At 40.4% G+C, this 23,474-nt stretch overlaps 1 protein-coding gene across 2 annotated transcripts; it reads right to left on the reverse strand.

The window, feature by feature from the left end:
• Nucleotides 1-795: 795 nt before the first annotated feature.
• Nucleotides 796-21,493, reverse strand: LOC136365138 (protein zyg-11 homolog B). Of its 2 annotated transcripts, XM_066325467.1 has the most exons (14): nt 21,390-21,493; nt 15,325-15,490; nt 12,185-12,939; nt 9,997-10,137; nt 8,580-8,756; nt 8,053-8,117; nt 7,376-7,475; nt 7,236-7,286; nt 6,530-6,691; nt 6,375-6,422; nt 5,539-5,736; nt 5,391-5,443; nt 5,048-5,145; nt 796-2,791 (listed from the first exon to the last, which is right to left on the reverse strand). In XM_066325467.1, exons 1-14 carry the CDS (start codon nt 21,390-21,392, stop codon nt 2,601-2,603), a joined length of 2,208 nt encoding a protein of 735 aa, XP_066181564.1. In that variant the 5' UTR covers nt 21,393-21,493; the 3' UTR covers nt 796-2,600. The 2 variants fall into 2 exon arrangements, with proteins under 2 accessions (XP_066181564.1, XP_066181565.1); XM_066325468.1 differs by lacking the exons at nt 15,325-15,490; nt 21,390-21,493 and adding an exon at nt 14,068-15,300.
• Nucleotides 21,494-23,474: the final 1,981 nt, after the last annotated feature.

The raw sequence follows: 23,474 nt of genomic DNA on the forward strand, positions 1-23,474 counted from the left end.
CCAGACATCCAGGGCACAAAAATATCTCTCCAGCACCTGTTTTCCTCTGTTGGCTGACTGGAAGTTGAGATTATTTTCTCTCTCTGTTTTGAGGTTCTCCAACACTAAAACGTGCCACACAATTTAACTCTACAGCTTCTTACTTCCCTAGACTGGGGATTTTTTAATTAATCGGCAAATGTGGTTTTAGGAAATCCTTTACAGGAAATGATTTATAGGTTATCAAAGTAAGATGTGGCTTACCACATTGGAACTTGGTGCTATGAGAGTATCAAAGGAAACCACAGTTTCACTTGTGCCAGAAGTGTGTGGGAACCTTACCAAATTATACTCATACAAATTTTCTATGTAAAGATCTGCAAAGGTAAAGCCAAGGCAGGATTTTCAGCCTTCACAAAAGATGGCAAATGCTACAGGTGGAAGACAAAGCTTAAACATTGCTTCCAGAATTATTCTACCCTGGCAGAAACTCCTGAAGTTGCACAGGAGTGTAAAGAGAACTTTCTGTAAGTGGCATATACAAATAGATATATTGCATTTATACCTTGTAGGCATGCAGAGTTTTCAGCTTGAGACAATTCTGCTCACTGATTGCCTGAAGTGTGGGGGAGCAAAATGTATTTAGTATCTCTGCACTTGCTGGTTGCAGGACTTTAGAAGTGACATGTCTTTCAGACATCTGGCCTGATGCCAGCATCATCCTTGCATTTTGTGCTGCATGGAGGAATAGATTTTTTTTTTTTTTTCAGTTAAGTTGCTTCAGCAACTTCTCCTGTTATTAGGAAAAGACAGCACTGTAAGGAGAGTTGTCATCTTTATTTTAAAATCTTGTAGCAATTGATTTATATTTATTCTATTGACACCAATTTTGACAAGTTTTGTGTTCCATTTCATGTAACGGAAATTCCACAGCAGACATCTCAGAAGGGTGGTGTGTAAAAGCCTGGAGGCTGATTTTAATTTTTAAACTACCTTCAGAATTCAGAGCTACAGCCAGCTGAATTTCTGTTGGAATTGAGGAAAATTTTATATAATCAGATCTACAGATGAAAATTATGCCAGCCAAAATTATACTCTTGTACAAAAAACAATTACAAAACACTGATTAAATTACTGGATCAGTACCTTTTGAAGTTGCTGAAATACACATCAATTAGGTTATTGAAGATTAGAGGCAGTGTTTTTATGTGAAGGATGGGAGTTGGGAGGGAAAGGACTTAAAAATAGTAAAATATGGTCATCATGAAGAAGCCATTTCTGCTACTAAGCTACCAAACATAAGTTTTCTTTTTATATTCAATTACTCAATATTTACAGAAGTCTCTGAATATCAAGCAGTTGCCATGGAAATATGGAGACTAAGCATATAAACAAAAACAACACCTGAAATCAAATTGAATTTGAATGGACATGCAGTTTGCTTCCATCACTTGCATTGTATCAGGCATCTGTACACTGTGCAATATGTTTCATTCAACACATGGTTTGAAACCCGAAGGTAACCAAGAAAGAAAGAAGTTGTTACAATTAGCATCTTTATGTAAAATTTCACACTCCACAAACAATGCAATTGACACAGGGCTTACACAGAACATCGGGTGATATTTTGCACTCACTGTGATGGCTTGGAAATATAATTCACTGCTCAATACTGACAGAATATTTACAGAAAATGAGAGCAATCACTAGTCTCTTATAAATAAGGTGACCAAATATCCCAGCCTTCTATGAATACATGCAACTCCCTCCATGATGAAGTCATGTCAGTTATTTTGCTCTAATGAGCCTTCTCCTATCCCCATCAGTATCCTAAAATCAAAAGATACCACACGCAACCAAAAGTAGTCGCACAACAACAAAACCTCATTCTTGTTATAAAACTAGAATTCTCAAACATCCTTTTAGTACTCTCTCATTTTTAGTTCCGTTTCTACTGCTTTGTTCAGTGGGTTTCCCCTTTTCCTGAAAGTGATGATGCTGGAGCAGGGAGGACTCAGGAGAAATGAACTGTAAAAAGGCATCTTCCCAGCAGCAAGGAAAACAAAAGGACATGGCTTGCAGGCAAAAGGAAAAGGAAGCTGAAGACCCCATTTATGTCTAGAAGGGTTATGAGCCAGTGGACATTTTTGGTCGCCTTAGTTACAAGTCTCTCTGTCACCTGCATGCATGGACTTCTGTTTTAGCCTGTAAATGTTGATCTCACAACCACACACAGTTTTATTCAAACACCGAAGTGGTGAACAGTGTTATGAACAGCAATCACAAGGATGGAATAGCCTTTTCTCCCAGCAGTCACAAAACAAGATACTCCTTGAAGTCTTCTTTGCAGCTGTGCATATTGATCTGTACAAGTTGCATCTCCTGGTAGCCAGCACTAACCCTACAGGCATGACCAGCTCAAGCTGTGACCCTTTACAAGTTGTGTACGAGGTTGCCATTAAAGGTGACGTTCAGCAAGGTTACCACACATGGCTTGGGTACCACAGATACCAGCAAATCACTTTAATGGTGACCAATATATTATAAGTTACTCCAACTACACACATACCAGAGAGGATTATTACAGAGAACAATACTTTACACTCCTCTACCTGCAGCTTTCAGTTTGGTTTGGTTTGTTGCTGTTTTCTACACGGTGGTGGTCTCCCATGACGCATAATGTGTTTTTCTAAACTATCCAGGATGGCAACTGCAATCCTTTGGACATGGGGATCAGTGTGGACGTTTTCCTTGATGTTGTACAAATGCTGCAAACCTCCTTCTTCAATTAACATGCTGCAGTATCTGGCGGCTGTAATGGGATTATAAAAAGGGAATTAAAACCAGAATTATCTAGGGTAAAGGTAGCAGATACTGTAAACACTGATTCAAATCCACTTTTGTCCCTAGGCAGTATTTAAGACACTCCCTAAAGTGTCCAAAGAAGTGCATGAGTACTTTGACAAGTGACAACACAACAGGGTTATTTGGACAGGACTCCAGCTGTAATCAGGTCACTTACCAGTCTGTCTCAGCTGACTGGAAAATGCCCTGTAATATGCACAGTGTTCTCTCTTTCCCCCACCTCCTCTAGGGGCATTTTAAATGCACATAAACAAACCAGAAGAAATGGGAATCAAAAGCACTGTAGTGTCTATGAGTATCCAGGTAATAATACAGAAGAGTTACCAAAAAATGGTATCAGATGTACCACACCATTTGTCCAGGCTTGGAGAGTGAATACAAACTAGTCCCTTCCAATAGTTTGCCAAATATACTGATGGTGGCCTCTCATCAGTTATAAGCTGCTACAAATGCCTTTTCAGTTTTCTCCACTTACATTCTGGAATTCAGTAAGTTGAAATCACACCTCCATCAGCTGCAGCATTATTAAGAGCAGAGAACAGCTATAAAAAGAGCTGTAGGGTGAATGTAATGTGCAAGCTCCAGAAGTTGTTATGGAAAGGTCAGGATGACTGTAATGCAATCCACAGGGCATTACCTCAGATGGGCCCAATTTCACCACTCATCTCAGTGATGCAACACCAGACTTGTTTTAATGCTGATGTTGAGCATTTCACTGGGGATCACATTTACTGTGGCACTAGTAATGTTTGAGTTCAGTTACCTCACTGAGGTGACTATGACATAAACAAACAGCAGCAGAAGGAAAAAAATACAAAAAATTTTGAACCAATTACTTCTAGACTACTTTACACTGTCATCTGTAAGAGAGGGTCAAGATAAAAAGCATCTCCTCTCCAGGACTGCTAAAAGCTTTCTTGGTACCAAGCACCAAAAGCTGAAGATTTGCTTCCCAAATACATCTTCATATTTCAGAATTAAACACACTTCTCCCCAGAGTAAGTTACTACATTTGCTACCAAACACTTGGTTTCTCTGCAACTTTGTCCAGAAGTTTCTGGCATCAACCACCATTAGAACTAAAGGAATTCTGTCTTGGTCTCAGATCAGGAGTAGGCCAATACAAACCTCAGTAGCATGTTAAAAGCTCAGAGGTGAGGGCAGACAAAATACCAAAAATAAATAGAACAAATAGGACAACACAAAGTTGACAGGACTGAGGGACAAAGATAAATTACAGGACCTTATTTAAAAGCTGTTATCCAGCTCTAACCAGTAAAACAATTCTGTCAGAAGAGTCTGACTTCAACATGAAGAACCTCAGAGATTTCTGGACAGTACCCTGGGAACAGTGGCTCATTGTATTTATGAGCTCTATGAAGGGCAGCAAAGCAGTATTCTGTGTGCAGTTATGGATTATGTCATGTTATTGGTAGGTCCTGAATAGATGCCTTACACTGCAGCAATAAAGATTTATGGGACAGGCATAAACAAGCCTAGATATGCTGCCATCAAGGAGATTAAAAACTGGGACAGAAAACACTTCAAATACTTCAGAAAAAAATCTGCTTTATAGAGATATATTCATGCCAAAAACTTCTGTCAAAACAAAAAAAGCATTAAAAGCCAGGAAGGTTTGTCCCCTCCTACATTTAGATATGGTGGCAGATTTATTTCCTTTTCCCAGCACTTGTGCATTACATCAAATGCTCTCCAATAGTTCTACTTCTCATTTTGCAGATGGGAAAGAGATTAAAAAAGTAACATTTATGCCACAGCAGGTTACTGCAAAAAGGCAATTAGAGATGAGAATTAGCTACAGCTTCTGTTCCAATAGTAAGACACTGCTACCTGCCATGGTCATTGCTCTGAATTTAAAAGGAATTTGCTGCCCAGCATTAATATTTGCATATTTTATTTGAATAAAAACACGTGTGCAAACAAAAAAAAAATGTAGTTAAATCTTAACAAATCCACATCTTGGAATTAATACTATGTATCTAGATGTAAAATTTCAGTTAATAGAAGAGATGTAAGGAACTTTTACTACCCTTTTTCTGCCCCATTTAGTCAAGCCCCAAATACAGTTTCTCCAGAGGATTAGGAGTGAATAGCCCAGAAATTCTCTCGTTTCCCACTTCATGCTAATGAATAACATATCAAAAAATAAGACTTTTAAGGCTAATATTCTCTCAATACATACGATTTTTGCTGCAGACATGCTGCATGGCCCACACTGCCCATAACTGGACACCAGGTGTCATGAAGCAGCCAAGTAGTGGAAAAAATGGATTGAAAGACCTATTTAAAAAAAACAAAAGGAGTGAAACAGTTACTTGTTTTATTACTAGATATTATTACTTCAGAGGTCATATGTCTGCTCATATATTAACTACAGGAGACATTGATAAACATTAAGAGGTTGGTCTGCTGCATCTAAAACTCATTTAAGACAACCACTTGCAAATATCAGATTAAACTAAATATGTGATATGCTTTCTTTTCCACCCCCCAAACTCCTGATTACAAGATAAGATAATAGTCACCTGTAAGCCACCATCTCACAATCTGGGGTTGGCCAATTCAAAATGGCAGCGTGCTGCAAAATACAGAACCAAGAACATTGATTGTTAAATACAAACATTGAAAAAATAAGAGAGAAGACTGTGATAAAATTCACCATCATTTCTGTACCAGCTGTTCAAGGAGAGACGTCCTCTGGCTGCGACTCAATGTCCAGGCCTGCTCTCCTCGAGAGATCAGGTGAGCAATAATCCCCGCTGCAAAGTAGCTGACTTCCACCTCCACACTGTGCAACAGTTTACTGATGTGGTCTATGAAGTCCTTCCACATTAGTTCAGAATGGAGTTCTTTAACTTCAGCTATGTTATTCTGGAATGGGGAGATGAAGAATGGGAAAAAAAAAAAGAGAAAATGTCAACAGGAAGAAGACGGTGTGAGGAACATGAACTTCAAACTGTACTGTGTGAGTAGACACAGGTAAACACTCAGATGAGATCTCTGTACATCCAGGTGAGCACCACGGGCCAAAATACTACTTTTGCTTTAGGGAATTTTTCTAGTCTAATGCAGAAATTTCCTTCAAAACAAAGAGGTTTTCTTGTAAGTGATTTTATGCCACTAACATGTAGATTACACGAGATCAAAGGCTGATTTTAACAGTCTCAAGCACAACATGAGACAAAAAATTCCAACAGTGCAAAATTCTGCATTTCATTGACTTTCAACCTACTTTTTGCATTTGGACTAATGTGAAGCCTCACTCTCCTTTCTTAAAAGCTCTTTTTATTTACTCTAACCATCAATTTCAATATAACTTTTGAGGAAACATAAAACAGTCCAAAAACATGTCAAATGTGAATAATACACACTACAACGATTAAAGAACAACATAAAAAATATTAGAACGTGGAAAATAATTTTTCAGATTAATACAGGGTAAAAAAAACCCTTTAAAAATAAAAATTTTAAAGTATATATTTCAGAGTTTTTTCTCTTTTTCATCTCACCAGAAGTCCAAGAACTTTCTGCTGGATGGATGATTCAGATGGAAAAGACTGTGGGAAAAGGAAACAAAAACCAAGTAAACATTTATGCGTTTTCTTGAAACAGCTTTAATTATAAACCTGTGTTGATAATCCACCACCAAGCCCCACTTCCTCACCTCTAAGACTCTCATGAAAAGTTCTAGCCCTTGGTTTTCAATAAAGTGCCGACACGTTGTTGGAGATTCATCTGTGAGGTTCCAAAGTGCACTCAGTGTGAACTTGAGGGTGGTATCTACAAGATTCTGATTTGTTTTCTGTTTAACTATTTGTAGAAGTTGCTGGGGGGAAAAAAAAAATCAAAATATCAATATATGTATTAACTCCTCTGCTTTTTTCTACACTAACTGGGCAATGCACAGCTGTCCTTTATATGCAGAGTAAAGACACAAACGTTTAGAGTCAAACTATACAAAATAAACCAGCTATTAAACTTTTTACCTCCCCTCTGTGTACATGGTTGCCTGCTAAAGGAATTCCTTTTTTTCCACAGTAATTACATGTGTAAGGCTATTACAGATGGCACAAAGCCACCCACAGAACTCAGAACCTTTACAGCAATATTTACTTCAAATATCCTCTTTTTGAGCAATAAACAATAAATAAACCTTAAACAATAAATTTCAAATCAAGATATGTCTATTTTACTTTGCATTAACTGTGTTGAGTTTTTTCACTTTGGCTCACTTTCTAACCAATTTTCACATGAATACATGTTAATATGTTCTTAGAATTTTATCTCCTTATGTTAACTTTGTCTCTTCAGGAACAGCATTAGTATGAACAGCTGGAGAGGATGGGAGGGCAGGAAGACATCTGACTTACCCTAACAATGAAGAGCTCTGCACCAAGTTGAGCTGTTTGCTCTGTTGAAAGCTGGAAACAAACAAAAGCAGATCAACTTTTTTTTTTTTTTTTTAGACTTCAGAAATGTTATCCTATCATCTCAAAGCTCAATTCCATACCTTGGCAGCAAGAATGGAAATTATGGCCACAGCCATCCTTTGCATGTTTTGATCTTCATGATTACACAGCCACTGCATAACAAGTTTAGCTGCTTCAAACCTAGAAGTTAAAAATAAAAGTGATTTTCATAAGTCTCAATAAAAAAAAAAGATGTACATAAACAACAGAAGTATGCTTCATATCATACAAAACAGAAAGACACAGTGAAATTGCAGATATTTGTATGAGCCTCTGTCAGTTTAAAGCTGTCGGGTTAGGGTGTCTTATTTCTAATTATGTATCAAAGTGCACAGGAATTGCTCCCAAAGAAGGAAGAAAAATTTGGCACAATCTCCTGAAACATCAGACCATCATACTTCAAAGCAGTTCAACAAAATATTTGAGTAGAAAAATGTCTGCAAAAAGCAACCCCAGAGAAATGCTAACTTCTGTTACATGGAATTAAGGATAAATCCATCCATGTGAAGTAAACAAACACCCTGTATAGCAAAGGAATTTTTCAGACCTATACTCAATGGTATATATTTGGGTCAACAGGCCTAAAACAATATAGGCCAGATAAATTCAGTACACTGGAATGATTTAAACTGAGCACAACCGAGGCCAGAAACAAAGCTTCTGAAGAAAAACATTCTGCAATGCTGTAACTCATTTCAAGTGACATCTAAAAACTTGCCTGTTAAATGGGACATCCTGAAGGATTCTGTCACTGCATAGTGAAAGAAGGCAGTTCTTTTGCAGCTGTGAGAAATGGAAAATAATCTCATCATTAGAAACACGCAAATTTCAGAATACTTTCTTGTCGTTATTGCACACTACAAGGACACAAAGACTCTGGCTTCAGAAGGCTGAAAACGTGACTTATTTTCAGGAAAACCTTTTCCTTTTTATACTCTTCTACACACACCAATTCTATTGGTGACAAGAAGACAAACTTTTTCGACCACATTGGTCAAACTAGAGGGACATCAAGAGAAGCCCCTCCTAAGTCAAATATGTAAGCGTTCTTGTCATTACCAAAACATGGCTCTTGTTTACAGAAAACCCCCTGGGAAAGGAATTTTCAGAAACCAGAACATGTCAGGCACGAACCAGAGCTACGCTTCCTTGCTACGAACATATTTCTGTGAGGTGCTGGCACGTGGGGAAAGCTTAAGACCCGCAGGACAGAGACTGGCAGGGAAGGCAGAGCAGTTTTGGTACCTGCTGATGGTTTGGGAAGTGCTCCATGGCCTTGAGGAGCAGGTGAGTGACGTCTGCCAGCAGGCGCACGGGCATCCCGGCCGCCAGGTCCTGCTTGGTGAGGTTGAAGACGCAGGCGCTGGCCGCCAGCTGCACCGGCAGGTTCAGGGGGTGGTTCCTCATGCCGATCACCACCAGCTGCAGCACAACAGTGGGGCCCACGTTAGCTGCTCACACATCTGCACACAGACCCCCAGAGCAATCTGCCTCCCGCTCGAGGCTGAGACAATGACTCACGGCACCCAATTCCTGCCTCCCGCGTACTGAGTGAGAAACCCATCTGGTGTGGTTTTAGTTCTCAAGGAATAACATTTCCTCCTGCTCAGCGATTCAAAACTGGCAACTTCTACAGCCCCAAATCCTTTTGCTACGAGGTTCCTTGTAGCAACCTCTCAAAGAAGAGGCTGCACAGATTGCAAGAAATTCCTAGCAAGAGCCAGGCTGGGATAAAATCACTGAGCCCTTCCAGAGGTGAATGAAGCAGGACAGTTTCTGCAGTGCAACGACAATGATGTAGTGCCTTATTATTTGGTGATGAGCCATTCTGAAGCACATCCTGAGCTAATGGGTCAGGACAGACTTTTTGCAGCCTCTTCCTGAATCATGTTTTTGGATATCTATGTTGATTGTGATCTCACCAGATAAACACCTAATAATAGTTTTTTTCTTGTTGATAATTGACTGGAAAAGTCTTTTTGATATTGATGCCAGCAAATTTAAGGCCACTTGTTCAACACCAAAGAGGGTAAGAAAAATAAAAACCATGTGTCCAACCAGTGCCTCTTTTTAGGATCCTTACAAAACTTAAACAATTTCTGCTGTTCTAGACATGGAAAGCCAATGCCTAGAATGGATTTCTAAGGAAGTTCTTGGGCTCCAGGTTACAGCCCCATACAGAACACTAACAATATCCATTTGCCCATCACCATACTGGAGGGTGACAGTAGAGAAACTGTCACTGAATTCTGTCCTTGTATTACTGTTTTGTGCACATCAGCAGAATGCACTGCTATGTTTGGTGAATAAAAGTACACAGACCTTTGATTAGAACCCCAACAGATACGATCTAATGACAGAATTCAGCATCTGAAGAGTATTTCATATCATATTCAAAGCTATGTGAAAAAAATAATTTTCATGCTACTAAATTTAGTTAATTTACATTGGTACAGAACAACTTTACCTAACACAAAACACTACAGGGCATCCTCTACATCACTCTTGTTTAAACAGTTCTTTGTTTTTATTTAACATTACAATTTTTATCTTAAAAAACACAACCAAAAAGGTAAAAGCCTATAAACTAATTTATACCAGAGTTTTGGGGATGAATGAGCTCATGAAGAACACATGAGAGCCATCAAAACTATTATTTTACCTTTAAAATTTCAGGCTTAGTTTTTTCCATTACATGTGTCAGGCTGAATAAATGAAAGAGTGCTTCTCTCACAAAGAAGGCCCGTTCACTGTAACGCTTCAGTGCCTCCGAAATCTGAGTTTCATTTGCTTCTCCTGACACCTGTGAACACAGAAATAATCTTTAGTTCAAGATGTCAACATTTTACTTTCAAAGTTTCGTTCTCAAAAAATGCAAAGCTGCAGTTTCAAAGGCAGTGATTTGGCCAAGCCCTTCGGTAAGCAAATGACTGCCAGCCTGCTCTAGCTCCCATTTAATGATATTTTCTCTGTTTATAACTGTAAGTTGTACAACTGAAGATGGTTTGTTCCTCAGTCCTACTATTTACTGAATCATTGTTGCAATCTCTGTTTTTTAAAACTATTAGGACAGCATGCAGAACTTGTTCTACTTAACATGGCACATACAAAAAAAGCAAAATGTTCATATATGAAGTGTCACATTCTGTGCATCCTGTATTTTATTACAGGCACGGTTTTTTTGAAACTTCTGAGATCAGAAATATATTATAGTCTTGAGAGAACAGAAAGCATCTTGGATTTTGTTTTATATTCCCTACTGATTAGAACAGGACAACCCTGCTTACTGACATGTTGTACAGCAAATTATACCCTACATGAAAAATTTCCACTTGGTTTCATGTTCTCAACTATAATATCTGCCTAATGCTCATAATCAAATTTCACAGGGCTGCTGTAAAGACAGTAATATTTTACCTCTGCTGTTCCTATGAGTTCTGTGTCTTGTTTATTCTTTAGCAGTATTTAGACTAAGCAGTTGAATATTTCAGTAGAGTTACTAATGAATTTAGGTCATTAAAAAAAAAAAAAAAAGGAAACAAAAACAATCACAGCCTACAGACTCTTCTTAACAACTGTGCCTTAAAAAAAAGGAATGCAAACTGCATTTTGCAAACCTCAGTGCCACAAGTCCATTGTGATTTTCACATTACTACAGCCTTCTTCCTTCCTGCCTTTTCACGGCACAGACAGTTCCATGAAGCAAGTATTCTGAACAGCAAGGATTACATTGTATTATTTTATACCACACATGAGGTTTAACCTCATCAGGCTGGATATCATCACCCTACAGGGGAACTTGCTTTCTCCAGCTACACATTTCAACAGACACTTGGCTATCAGCTGTGACAACTAAGTACTCAAGAGACCTGGCTCTTAACAACTGTCAAACGTTTCAGGGGGGGAAAAAATACAAAATTGTGTAGCTGTGTTACTCCACTTGCCTATTACAAGAGCATTCTGAATTTTAAAACTGAAGTGGAAAACTACACTTGGACAGGAGACAGATTAAATTATGGACACTCTTCCTCATTCCTTCTACAGCTTCCATCATCCCCAAGACACAGCACAAAAGAAAACTCAGTGTCAAAGATGATATACCACTGAAATGTGTAAAACAACTTTTTTTAAATAAATTCTGACCTGCTCATTTTCCAATAACTGCATTCAGATTCTACAAAACAGGGAATGATGTCTTGTTGCCTGACTCTAAAAGATAAATAAAATGCACTTCAGAAAACATTATTTCATCCTAATGGGCTAAGTAACTGAGGATTTGTTCAAGAAGAGGAAGTCTTTCATCCTAAGATACTGCGTTTTAGGTGTTGTATCATCACCAGAAGACCTTTTAAGATGAGTAGAAATATTTTAAGAGGAAATAGCAGTGGTGATGGAGCATAACAGCAGCTGAGTTATTCAGCTTTATTGTATCTGCCGTGTTAATCATGAACTGCCCAAAGCTCATGCAAATTCTACCTCCACCCCTTACACATTGCTGACTTGTGCCAGATACTGTCTGGAATCCAGAGAATATTATCCCACTAAGTGACTTCAGACCAGACAAAGTTCGGCTCTGTTAAGTAAATCAGGATCTAAGGTTCACTGAAAAGGCACACAAAACAGATGCCTCTTACAAGTACATGTATATATACAGCATTATGTAAATTTAGCAGGTTGTGTCAAAATGAAGTAGGAATTTCACCTACAGCCAGTAATTATAATTAACAGTTTAAAAAAAAATGAACCTTACAGCCTCCTACTGAAACACACACATACATCTGTTACCAATGATTAGCTCTGTTTTCCCTGCACAGTATACTTTTTCAGTGAAATTAATTCCCCCACTTAACCTTCAGGTTTCCTTCTCCTGTTAGGAACTCTGAGTAGCCAGCATCGGTAGCTAGCAGTCCCACAAACTGCATTGTGGGCCTCTGCAGAATGAATGCCTGTACAGCTTTATCTGTGACATGTTTTCTTCCAGAAATGTCCAAAGACACAAGGTTAGGCAGGATATCTCTCTGTTCCAGTAAACGAAGAGCTATGTCCGATGTGAACTGTTTGTCATCCGAAATATCAAGGTGATTCAGGTATTTCAGTTCTCTTATAACATCCAGGATCTGGGTTGTGGTCATTTTCAAGCATTTCAGGTGGTGCATGGTCAAAGACTTGAGCCGGTCTTTGCAGGTGAGGAGTGCTGTTATGTCAGTGACTGAGGTGTTGGATATATCCAGACTTTCCAGCCTGGGAAGTGAAGCAACATCTGCCAAGTCCTCGTTGTAGAACAGCACGTTGGTGATGCTCAAGGCGCGGAGCCCCGACAGCTGACTGAAACACCTCTCGTAGGGATCTTCCAGAGAAAGAGTCAGTGAGTTCAGCACCAGGCACTGCAGATTCTGCTGGATCCACTTATTACTGCCCAGCCCACTGATAATGTCTGTGATTGTTATGTCTGCGTTGACGCCCGTGGCATCCAGCTCCACCAGCTTGTGGTGGCAGAAGGCTTTGCGGAAAGCCACGGCTGAGATTTTGGCTTTGCGGATGCAGGCTCGCTTCAGGCGCATCTGGTTGCCTCGGAAGATGCCCACGGTCCCATCGTTCAGGAGCCCTGGGGGAAAACAGCATCAGTGCTCGGCTCCAGTGTCACACAACACCACTTTGACATCAAGAACCCAAAGGGGGAAATAGGGTTGGCAGAGAAAATTATTTACAAAGTAGTTTGCCCTGGATCACTACGCCACCAAGCCCAAAAATCTCACATTTGAGATTCCACTTTGAAGATCACAATGTCATGTTTGGAAAATTCCAGGTTTAAGAATAGGATGGTTAAATAAGAAGCAGTAAATGTATATTACCTGTTTGGCTCAGAAAATGGAACACACAATGAATAAAATATGGGTATGATTCAAAAACAAACAATCAGATTGCTGCCCTCATTTACTGTATTCTTCTAGCTGAACTAGAAGAAGTAAGAAGTGTGCTAAAAACAGAATTTCAAAATTTCTGAGTGTAATTCTCCTCTGGCCACGGTCCCATTAACCTCAAGATTGCACCACCTATTAACGACCTGTTCTCATCTTGTTTTAACTACATAATCTAGCATTTGCTTGAATTCCTAAATAGCATCAATACTAAATTAAACTAATAAAGTTCTATATGAAGAAGGTAGGAGTGTTGCTCAGAAACAAGCTGAATGTGAGAAAGAAACCTAAGAAGTGATTCAAAGAATAGAAAAAGGAGGGTGCAAGGAAAGGGTGGGAAGGAGAAAAAGACAGCGATGAAAAAAAGAAAAAGCAACAATCTTGTTTAGCATCTTTTTACTCTGTAGAAAGAAGGCATAAGTAGCCTTTTCTTTCAAGACACTGGCAGCAGCCTGGCTGAAACAATCCATTGAGCTCCCAGCATGGAATTATCAAAAACACACTGAATATACAAACATGAGATCTTAGTGTCTTATCAACAGAAAGATTACGAAAAGCCATGTGAAGGGTACAGTTTCACAAGCATCCCCACAAAAGGAGTAGGAAGAACATGTCCTAGTTTTGCTCCTACAGGGTTATAAATGTCAATACTCCTAGCTTTTAATCTCCTAGCTTCACACATACTTAACAAAGAAAATTAAATAAAAATGCAATATATTTGAATAATAACATCATTGTCACTACAGTCTGGATTTATGTCATGGGCTGGTAATTGCTTCTGTTACAAAGGCAAATTAATACAGAGATCTGCAGACCATTCCAAGGAGCAAATGGTTCAGGCATTTCTGCCCATTACTTTCCTCTTCTGTGGGGAAAGCAAAAATATGGGATGAAACAACTGGTATGGAGCAGGAAAAGTAAAAGCAATAAATATAATTATTGTTTGGTTAAAGTATCACTAGATTACTCCTTAATTTTTGTTTATCTCTTCATTTAAGGACCAAGGCTCTCTCCATGGCCTCCCTTAGGCACACCATGTTTACCTGCCACACACTTTTCCATCCTGCACTCTGTCCTTCTGACATTTTGGTGTCTGGAAGTGTCTTCACCACTGCCAGCACCAGTAATAAGTTTCTGGTAATTCAGTTTCCTTGAATCTGGTTTCTTGGGACTACTCTAAATAATTCTTTATCAGAAAGTAGTGTGTATTAAAGATTACCTTTTTTTTTTTTTTTTTTTTTTTTTTTTTGAGCTTGTCTTTTTTAGGACCATTCCTTCTGTCACTTCTGGCCAGAACAACCTGAGAAAACCCCAACACCAGTACCTGCCCAGAAAGACCCAAACTAAATCTGCACCTATAGGACAAGGTGTGTGGTCTGTTCACAATAATTTTCCTAGTGTCATATGTTTTTAACAAAAGTCTCCAGGATCTCAAGAAACAGGTTTCTTGTCTCTTCTCCAGCACAATTTATACCTTTACTTTTCATAAGAAGTTTTATTATACAAATTTTATCATGTTTAAAGCAAGCAACCAAGAGGGCAGCCCTCACCTCAGAGATATACTGACAGAGAACCAGAACACAAAATGTAAGAATACCATAAGGTGTTTATACCACTCTAAAACTGAGTGCTTTGAAACAAATAATTCCATGACAATAAAAGTTTTAAGAGAGATGAGAAACTGTTTTAATGATTTACAAGGCTATTTTCTAGCTTAATCACAGGGGCATAAAGTAAAAAAATCAATTAAATGCTCTTCAAGAGGTACTGTTGTTAGAAGCAGTAGAATATTTTTTTTCTGAAGTGATTGAAAGAAGACTGAAGAATGTTCAAATAAAGGAACATTAAAATCATAAAGCAAGACTAAGAACTTTCTGCTTAGATCTATGTGGCAATGCAAAGCCCAGCTGAAGCTGTATAAAGCAAAAATAACAAAAATCCTCTATCAAGGGATTACAGAACTCAGTTGTAGCAGCTGCAGCAGCAGATTCTACTAGAAAAATATAGCAGAACTGCAACGTCACATTCCAGTGAAATATTTTCACCACTGACCCACAAATGATTGTTTTTACCATGAAATGCCATTGTCTGCAGCAGTCGATCAGCCACTTCTTGAGGGAACATTCCTGGCTCCTGCAAGCAAAATGTTCCATCTTGTCTCTCTGTGCAGAACTTCTCTAAGTTCACAGTCAGGAAATTCAAACAGATATCAAGTAAAGAATATGGAGAAGCTTCCTCCTGTCATATGCAAAACACAGCAAAACAAAGGAGATTTAGTCAAGTCATTCTTTCTGTGAACCTTCTATTACTCTATAAAGTCTTTTTTGTTAATGTGGCAAATATTACAAGAGGAGATGTCTCCCTCAGAGCCACACAATGAACAACTCCTTCCCCAGAACCACATCCAGTCACGTCTGCTCTGCTTTGAACCCTACTTGTGTTCCCCGAGGAAGAAAAGCAATTGCTGAAAAATAATTTTGATTTATGAAGTCTACTGGGAATTAATCAATCATGACACACTGAAAGAAGATTTAAAAATCAAATTATGCTTCTGGATTTAAAATAATTTCTTTTAATCTTTCATTTAAGTCAACACATATTAGAAGTCTACTACCAACCTACATAGGAAATACAGATACAGCAGATAAATTGCATTTATAGGAGCAATTTTTGATACTGGAAAGGGCAGCTAAAGCTTCACATCAAAAAAGGAAATCCAAGAACAACAGGTTTAATTCCAAAGCTTGTGTAGCAATAAACTAACATCTATTATAGTAATCCTTTTCCTTTTTCCAGGTGCTCTGCACCTGGGAATCATCTATAGCAGAAGTCTGGGTACAAAGGACAAGGCAAAATATAAACTTGATCTTTTCCCTCAGTGTTTGAGATTGTACACTTATACATGAAAATCTCACAGGTTTTTTTATTCCATGTCTTATAATAACCTACTGTTTTCAGCCACACAGATTAATCAACATAAAGAATGACTCTCAGCACTGTGAATCATCCCCAGCACCACACAAAGGAAGGCTGAGTGACTGGTACATACTCCCCCAGACAATATTGAAAATAACAGCATCAACTGTTACCAGATCTCATCTGTAGGAAAAATAGTAGCTTCCCTTTTATATGGAAAGTTCTGGATAATTTCACCTTTCTTTCTCAGCTCATGTAACTTCTGTTGCTTCACTTGCCTAATATGCTGATCACAAGAACACTGAAATATGTAAAAGGTTATAGAGAAGAAATATAAATAAATTTACAGAAATAAGTCTTCTAAAATAAGGTGCACATATTTGAGGACTGGGAGGTACCACATAAGGGCAAAGATGAAATGGAGTCTAATGAATCATGTATTGACAACAATTAGAGACTGCAGTTTAATAGCTCCAAAAGACTCAAGTACAGGCTTGGGAAATAAAATCTCCAAATTGTTCAAATGCAAGCTCTTTCTAGAGCTTTTGCTCTAGAAAGCAAACTCAGTTTTGCTAAGTGCTTAAGTTTCATTATTTTTTAAGCTTTATTATTACATTGTATTGCTATAAAAACAAGAGTTACTTTGTGATGCAACTTGCTCCCATATCAGAAAATGGCAATTTTGGATGCCTCCAATCTTAAGCTGATAAGAAAACGAAGGACAGAATTTAGAATTGTGAATGTCTTTTGTTTCATTTTGTTTCTTTGTAGTGTGCAACGATGCCTGATTATTTTAAAATATTACATTTTTTATAGGAGATGAGAAAATTTCCTTTTAATTTAACTCAAAATCATATACCCAGGACTTCTATGACAGCTGATGAATCAAACAAAAATCAGAACCTTCACTCAAAGGTGTATGAAAACCATTCCCACTGAAGCAAAGACATCCACATCTCCATCGGATCTTGTGTTTCTAATTTGATGCTCGAAGATGACAAAACCAGAATACTGGCTCCCTTCATTCCTCCTGGAACTGTTCCTTCCTGTCTGTCAGAAAAGCTGAAACACTTTTATGTATCAGTGAACAAACTCCAATGAGAATTTTTAGCCCTGAAGATAGGCCACTGGCATATGACTCAGAAAACTATTTTTTCAACCGGTACCTCTGAGCGGCCAATCTGTCCTTTGGAAATGTGAGTTTCATTTTTACATAATCCCTCTGCAAGTTCACGCAGGGCATCTCCATACAATCAAGGAACAACAACCACAAGCAGGGATCAATTACACTTGCAAACAACACAAGAGTTTTTATTAACTCTTTTCCCATTACAGGAGACATTTGTTAACATTTCTTCACCTTGCTGCCAAAAGGCTGAGGGAACACCCCTAACAAAGGCTCCTGAGGTAACCTGGACAGACAGGAAAAATGTTTTTATCTGTATCTAACAAAGTCCTCTGACAAGCATCCTAAAAACAATTTCCTAGACTGTCTGCTACTGAAATAGAACAGCTCAAACGCAGTCTGAAAGCCTTTCATGTGAGCTGGAGGCATTCCTCTTCTCACTCCTCTATGCTCCAGCACAATATTGACCAGTTAAAAGTTGCATTTAAGCTCTTACAAGGTCAGAATTTAAGTGGTTCCTTGCTCTAGCTCTGCTTTTGAATGTCAGATTGCAGACAAACCTGGCGTTTCCTTTGAGATCACCTTCTGTCTAATGAGACACTATAAATGTACATCAACCATGGCAGAGCCTTTAAATTTTTTTTTTTATTTAATAAACATCACACAGCAGTTTTTGAGTAGAACTTCCATTATGCTATTTTATTTTTTCATAGTCATATTAATTATCTGATATTCAATTAACCTCACAGTTTCTTTCATTATATCAAATTAATTGAGTAACCAGGAAACAAAAATAAAAATTAATTCCCCAAATCACAGAATTATGCATTATATGATGCAAGCTGGGGTGCCTTCATTAACTAAAACATATATTATGAGAGTAATGTGACACGTCTAAAACCTGGCTAGCTTATGGAATAGCATAAAAAGTAGAATAACTGCATTTAGATGGGCTTTTAAAGGCTTATTTAAATTAATTCTTTAAAAAAATCCAACTTTTTAAGTGCTCAATATAATCAAGGCTAGCCAAAAGTGTGCAGGGGGATGGAGTGAACTGGTCTCTAACAGTAACCCAATACAGTGGGGAACTGAAATGCAAAACCTGCTCCAACTTGATGTTCCCAGTTCAGCTCCGAGCTCAGGCCAGGGCAGTTGGAAAGGTTCTCCCAAAGAACATTACCCTCCACGTTTTCTTCGGAGAATTCCATGAATCACCTTTAAATACCACTAGAATATATTTAACACATTTTTGAAGCGCAGTTAAAAAGCACCAAGAGCTTAAGGGAACACATTAAAGCACCAGGAATAAGTCAGAGAATCTTAAACCAAGCATTATAAACCCAGATTAACTGGCTGCGTGTGAGTATCCAAACGAAATCCTGTTCCTCTGGGGAAGCATCACCAGCAAAGTACCTGCTTATATAACAATACCTTTAAAAAAAAAAGCAAGAAACAGGTATAACTGCTGTTTTCTGTCAATCATTCCACTTTAGATTCACAGGAAAAAAAAAATTCCACTGCTGTGTGAGCCTTTCTCACTACAGGAGTTGTGCTGATCCTACCAACTCCAGCCTGACAGATTCAGTTCCTACAAACTCTGTCTTTCAGACTCAATAAAAATCAAATTTCCTTTTTTCCACTGGTAGTCTTTTGTTTTGGCTGGTTCTTTTTCCCCCCTCAATAAAGCAGTATGTAACGCTGGAAGACAAACACCAATTTTATCTCTAACAAAACCATGTCTATGATGTGCTCCCCAAGTTTTATACCAAATTGCAGGTATAAAAAACAAACCCCAAATATGCAAAGTTTCTGTAAGCCAGGCCCACCTGCCTTTCCCTCTCTGAAGCCTCAAAGGATGAGATGGGTACAGGGTTAAGAACTTTCCAATTTGTTGCAGTAATTTCTCTCAAAACATCAACAGGAAAATAAAAGGTCATTTAGAGCCTCAGTCTTTGGTGTTTTGTACCATGTTTTCCACCTGTTTTCCATTTCTCCACAGCTCCAAAACTTTACTTACTTTCTTAAAATGAACATCCTTAAAACAATTAAGAAATAACAACTCAAGCAACAGCCATCAAAATTCCTCTGAGTGCTAACAAATAAAAGGCAGTGAAAAATAAACAGTTTCATGATTTATGCTACTAAGAAAGCTTTATGATTATCCTATTTAAATTAAGTTAAATGGAATTAAACAGAAGTCGGTGATTTATTAGCCAGACTCAAGGAAGGATTATGCCCAAAACTCCAATTTACCATTAACTATTCTGGCACAAAAAGTGGGAACATACTGATTAAAGCTGCTACTGATACAAAGTCAGCAGCGATCACAAGAGGCTTAAAATTAAACAGTGCCCCATTAGAATGGCATAGTAAGACCACTTATTGCAAGATTAATATCAAGAACTTCAGATCCGAGTTCATCAATTAGAAATGATGGAGAGTGGAACCAGAGTGGTGTGCTGAACAACAACAAAAACCCCAGGGTGAAGCAGACAAAGAAGGTGCCAGGAGAAGCATTTAAAAAAAAAAAAAAAAGGAAGGAATAAGCCACTTTTGAGACACTCTGGAGATCTCACAGGGCTATTTACGTTAAGAAATATCTGCAGCAGCATTTCAGTTTAAAGGTAACAGCTACTAGAATGCTCTGGAGAGGAAAAGCACATTGGGAATAGGCACAAACCCAGCTTTTCTTAGCCTACAAGATCAAAAGGTGAGAGATACAAATGCTACCTATAAATAAATACAGCACAATGAATATAAACTATAGACAGAAAAAAGCCATTAAAGAGAAGCACACTGCGAACACAGCAACAAAGACATGTAGAAATGCCCTGAACTGGAAGTTTTGCCATAAATTTAGACATTAGTACATAGTTAAACAATGAAATCCTACCCTAGTTCACTGATCGGAAGAGCAGGCACAAAATGTACCTACTTCAATAGCAATGACACGTAACTTTATTAGGAGATCGACTGAAATCAGGCTTTTAATGGCAAGGGATGAGACTAGATAGCCCAGGAGTCTCCTGCTAGTTCTTGAAAAGCAAATATGCACACTCATGTCTGGAGCAGAGGAGCAATCCAAACAGCTCCCATATGTTCTGCTCCGGCCTGTCTGGAGCAGGGAAAGGCTGTTCCTTTGGCAGCTCCGCGCTGGAGGAGCTCAGCGAGGCCCACGCACCGTGCCTTGGCACGGGCTCCTGCACACGGACCCTGGACAAAGCAATTCCCAGCGGGAAGGTGCTGGCGGGGCTGGGGGAGGCTGGAGGCGCCGGAGGCACCGGCGGCCGTGCCCTGTCCTCACACCGGCCGTGCCCTCACACCGGCCGCTGTTCTGTGCCCTCACACCGGCCGGGCCCTCACACCGGCCGCTGTTCTGTGCCCTCACACCGGCCGGCTCTGCCCTGCCCTCACACCGGCCGGGCCCTCACACCGGCCGTGCCCTCACACCGGCCGTGCCCTCATACCGGCCGGCTCTGCCGTGCCCTCACACCGGCCGCTGTTCTGTGCCCTCACACCGGCCGTGCCCTCACACCGGCCGTGCCCTCATACCGGCCGGCTCTGCCGTGCCCTCACACCGGCCGCTGTTCTGTGCCCTCACACCGGCCGTGCCCTCACACCGGCCGTGCCCTCACACCGGCCGTGCCCTCACACGGGCCGGCTCTGCCCCGCTCCGCCCGGCGCCGCACAGAGATGCGAGGGGCCGGTCAGGGCGGCGGGCCCGGGCCGGCCGTCGCTGCCCTGCCGGCGCCCTGCGGACACCGGGGCGCACGGAGCCGGGAGCCAGCCTCCCTCCCTGCCGTCCGCCGGGTCCCGAGCGCCCTTTTACATAACGGGAGGCAGCGCGGCGGTTACACAACGAACTGCGGGGCTGCCCCGGCCCGGCCGCGGTACCGGAGGGAGAGAAGGGAGGGGGGCCCCGCCTGAGCCCCTCAGCCGGGCTGCGCCGCCGCCATGGCGGCCCCTTCCCCGGGGTCACCTCCGCCACCTGCGCCGGCTCCGGCGCCCGGGGCTGCAGGCGGACAGCTCCCGTTCCCTTCCCTTCCCTGCCTCCCTCCTTCCCTGCCCGCCGCCCGCCGCCCGCCGCCCCCTCACCATCGCGGCGCTGGGTGCCGCCGCCGAGCGCCCAGCCAGCCGCTCCCGTCGCTGGGCTCCTTCTCTTTGCGCTTTTTTTTCTTTCCCTCCCTCCCTTCCCCCGTGTTTACCCGCCCGACCTGGAAGTGAATATTGCCTCAGCCGGCCGGGAACCCGCCTCCCTTAAAGGGGCTGCGCCAGCACGGGTTCGTGCCGCGCTGAGGGAGCGTCAACACTCGCGTTTAAGGCTCCGAGTGTGGGGAGAAGGGGCCACTGCTCAGCAAAACGCATCGGCCTCTCTCGTTACGGCTGTGTGGGACATTTACTTCGGCTTCGGAGCCGGGAGCCCGGCACTCCGAGGCGCCGGTGAGCGCCCGCCTGGGGCAGGTGAGCAGCAGCGCTGTGGGCCCGGGCGCCTCCCACAGCCGTGAACGGGCGTCAGCCTCTCGCTTCGTGCTCTCAAGCCTCTGCAGTTTAAGTGTTTCCTGCACAAACTGGTTTATTCTGGTTATGTGAGTAATAACCCGCACCACTACAATAGGTGTTGCCGCCTGCTTTGGAGCGGAGGTTTGGTATAAGCAGAAAACCATGCCATACAAAATAATTTCAGGTTTCAGGTAACAGTAGTAGCGAAGAAAAGCTGTCTCCCAACCAATACATACAATGTACTGTTGGTCAAGAAAATACAGTTATTTTTTATTTCAGGATACAAAGTAAAGAGTGATACAAATACTCTATCCAAATAAAATGAATTAGAATCTAGAATTTATGTAAAAGAATTGCTGAATCTATGTACAGAAGCATTGAGTAACTGTTGTTTGCCAATCAGCAAGACACATAAATATTAATGAACAATTGCTAAAATTGTTTATGTTTCTGTCTTTACAACATGGGAAAAGATTCTATAAATAATATGAAATACAGTTCTACCAGTTTAGGACTGCATAACAAAGGTCAGTTTTAGTTTCAATTCTTTAGATTAGGCTGCTGACGTAGAGAAAATAAACTACATGTTCAGGATCTGACAAGCACAGAATTAAGAATCTTCATGTTCTGAATTTAACCACTTAAAAACCTAATCTGCTTAGAAGAAACAACTTATATAATTATGGACAGAGATATTAACTTAGATAAGGAAGCAGCTTGTACTATTATTCTTAGTCCATTACGTGTTTCTTCCACTTCATAATGTCTTTGCAAGCTTCCAGGCTGTTCTTTCAGTGTCTTTTAAACTCACTGATTCACTCTGACCTATCACCAGATGTCTTGCTTTCAGAATTTATGATAAGAACCAGGCTGAGGCAGTGAACACTTTCAGAGACAGACTGACCCCCTGCTCCCAGTGCCTGTTCTGGGCCTGCCTCGCTGTACTCAGGAGTCCTCTGGTATGGAGCAGCCATATGGTGCAGTTGGCACAGGCTCAACATCAGCATCAGAAACTGCAAAGACAAAATCCCAGCAAGAGCAGGCTCTTCAAGGACTTAAACTAACAAACCCAAGGAATTTCTACTGAGCTTGTGCAAACTGAAATGTTTTCGAAGCTGGATTTCCAGTATTGCTGGTACAAAAGCAGTTTATCTTCTAAAGGCCCCATCCAGGATGGAGATTCACACGACCAGAGTGCAGCCAGCATTGGCCAAACAATGTGTATTTTCTCCCCGCACTCTCACACACATGGCAGTGGGTTTTGGTCAAAATATATTGAAAACAAGACTTTAGCTGCATATGGAAAATGTGCTTGAACTTCAAGCCAAATTTTTAACAGTCTGAGAAGTTTTAAGGAAATACTTTAGAAGATGTAAAGGGTGTTTCAACTATGCACTTGGCAGGGTTTGCTGCCAGTCCAGCTGTTGATGGTTGATCACAATTAGCTCTAGCCTTTAATAAAGGATAAGGCTTCTTCTTATGGGAGACTCTACCCAAGATTTAACTGAGTTCTATTTATCCTGAAAACTCAAGCTGGTGTTATCCTACTGAAATAATTTGGGACAAAGCATTTGCAAATATTCTTTGAAATTTATTTTAACTCCAATTCAGATTAACTTTAAGCAATTCATCACACGGATTTCTAATGTGCTACTTTACTCAGAGAAAATTCAGTTTGTG

This window comes from Sylvia atricapilla, chromosome 9 (genome assembly GCF_009819655.1).
Source record: "Sylvia atricapilla isolate bSylAtr1 chromosome 9, bSylAtr1.pri, whole genome shotgun sequence".
NCBI classification, from domain to species: domain Eukaryota; kingdom Metazoa; phylum Chordata; class Aves; order Passeriformes; family Sylviidae; genus Sylvia; species Sylvia atricapilla.

Coding starts and splice junctions, on each gene's coding strand:
- LOC136365138 (XM_066325467.1), bottom strand. Junction 6,692..7,235: donor CAGAGCTCTTCATTGTTAGG/GTAAGTCAGATG, acceptor TTTTCCCCCCAG/CAACTTCTACAAATAGTTAA. Junction 5,444..5,538: donor CGTCTCTCCTTGAACAGCTG/GTACAGAAATGA, acceptor TGTATTTTGCAG/CACGCTGCCATTTTGAATTG.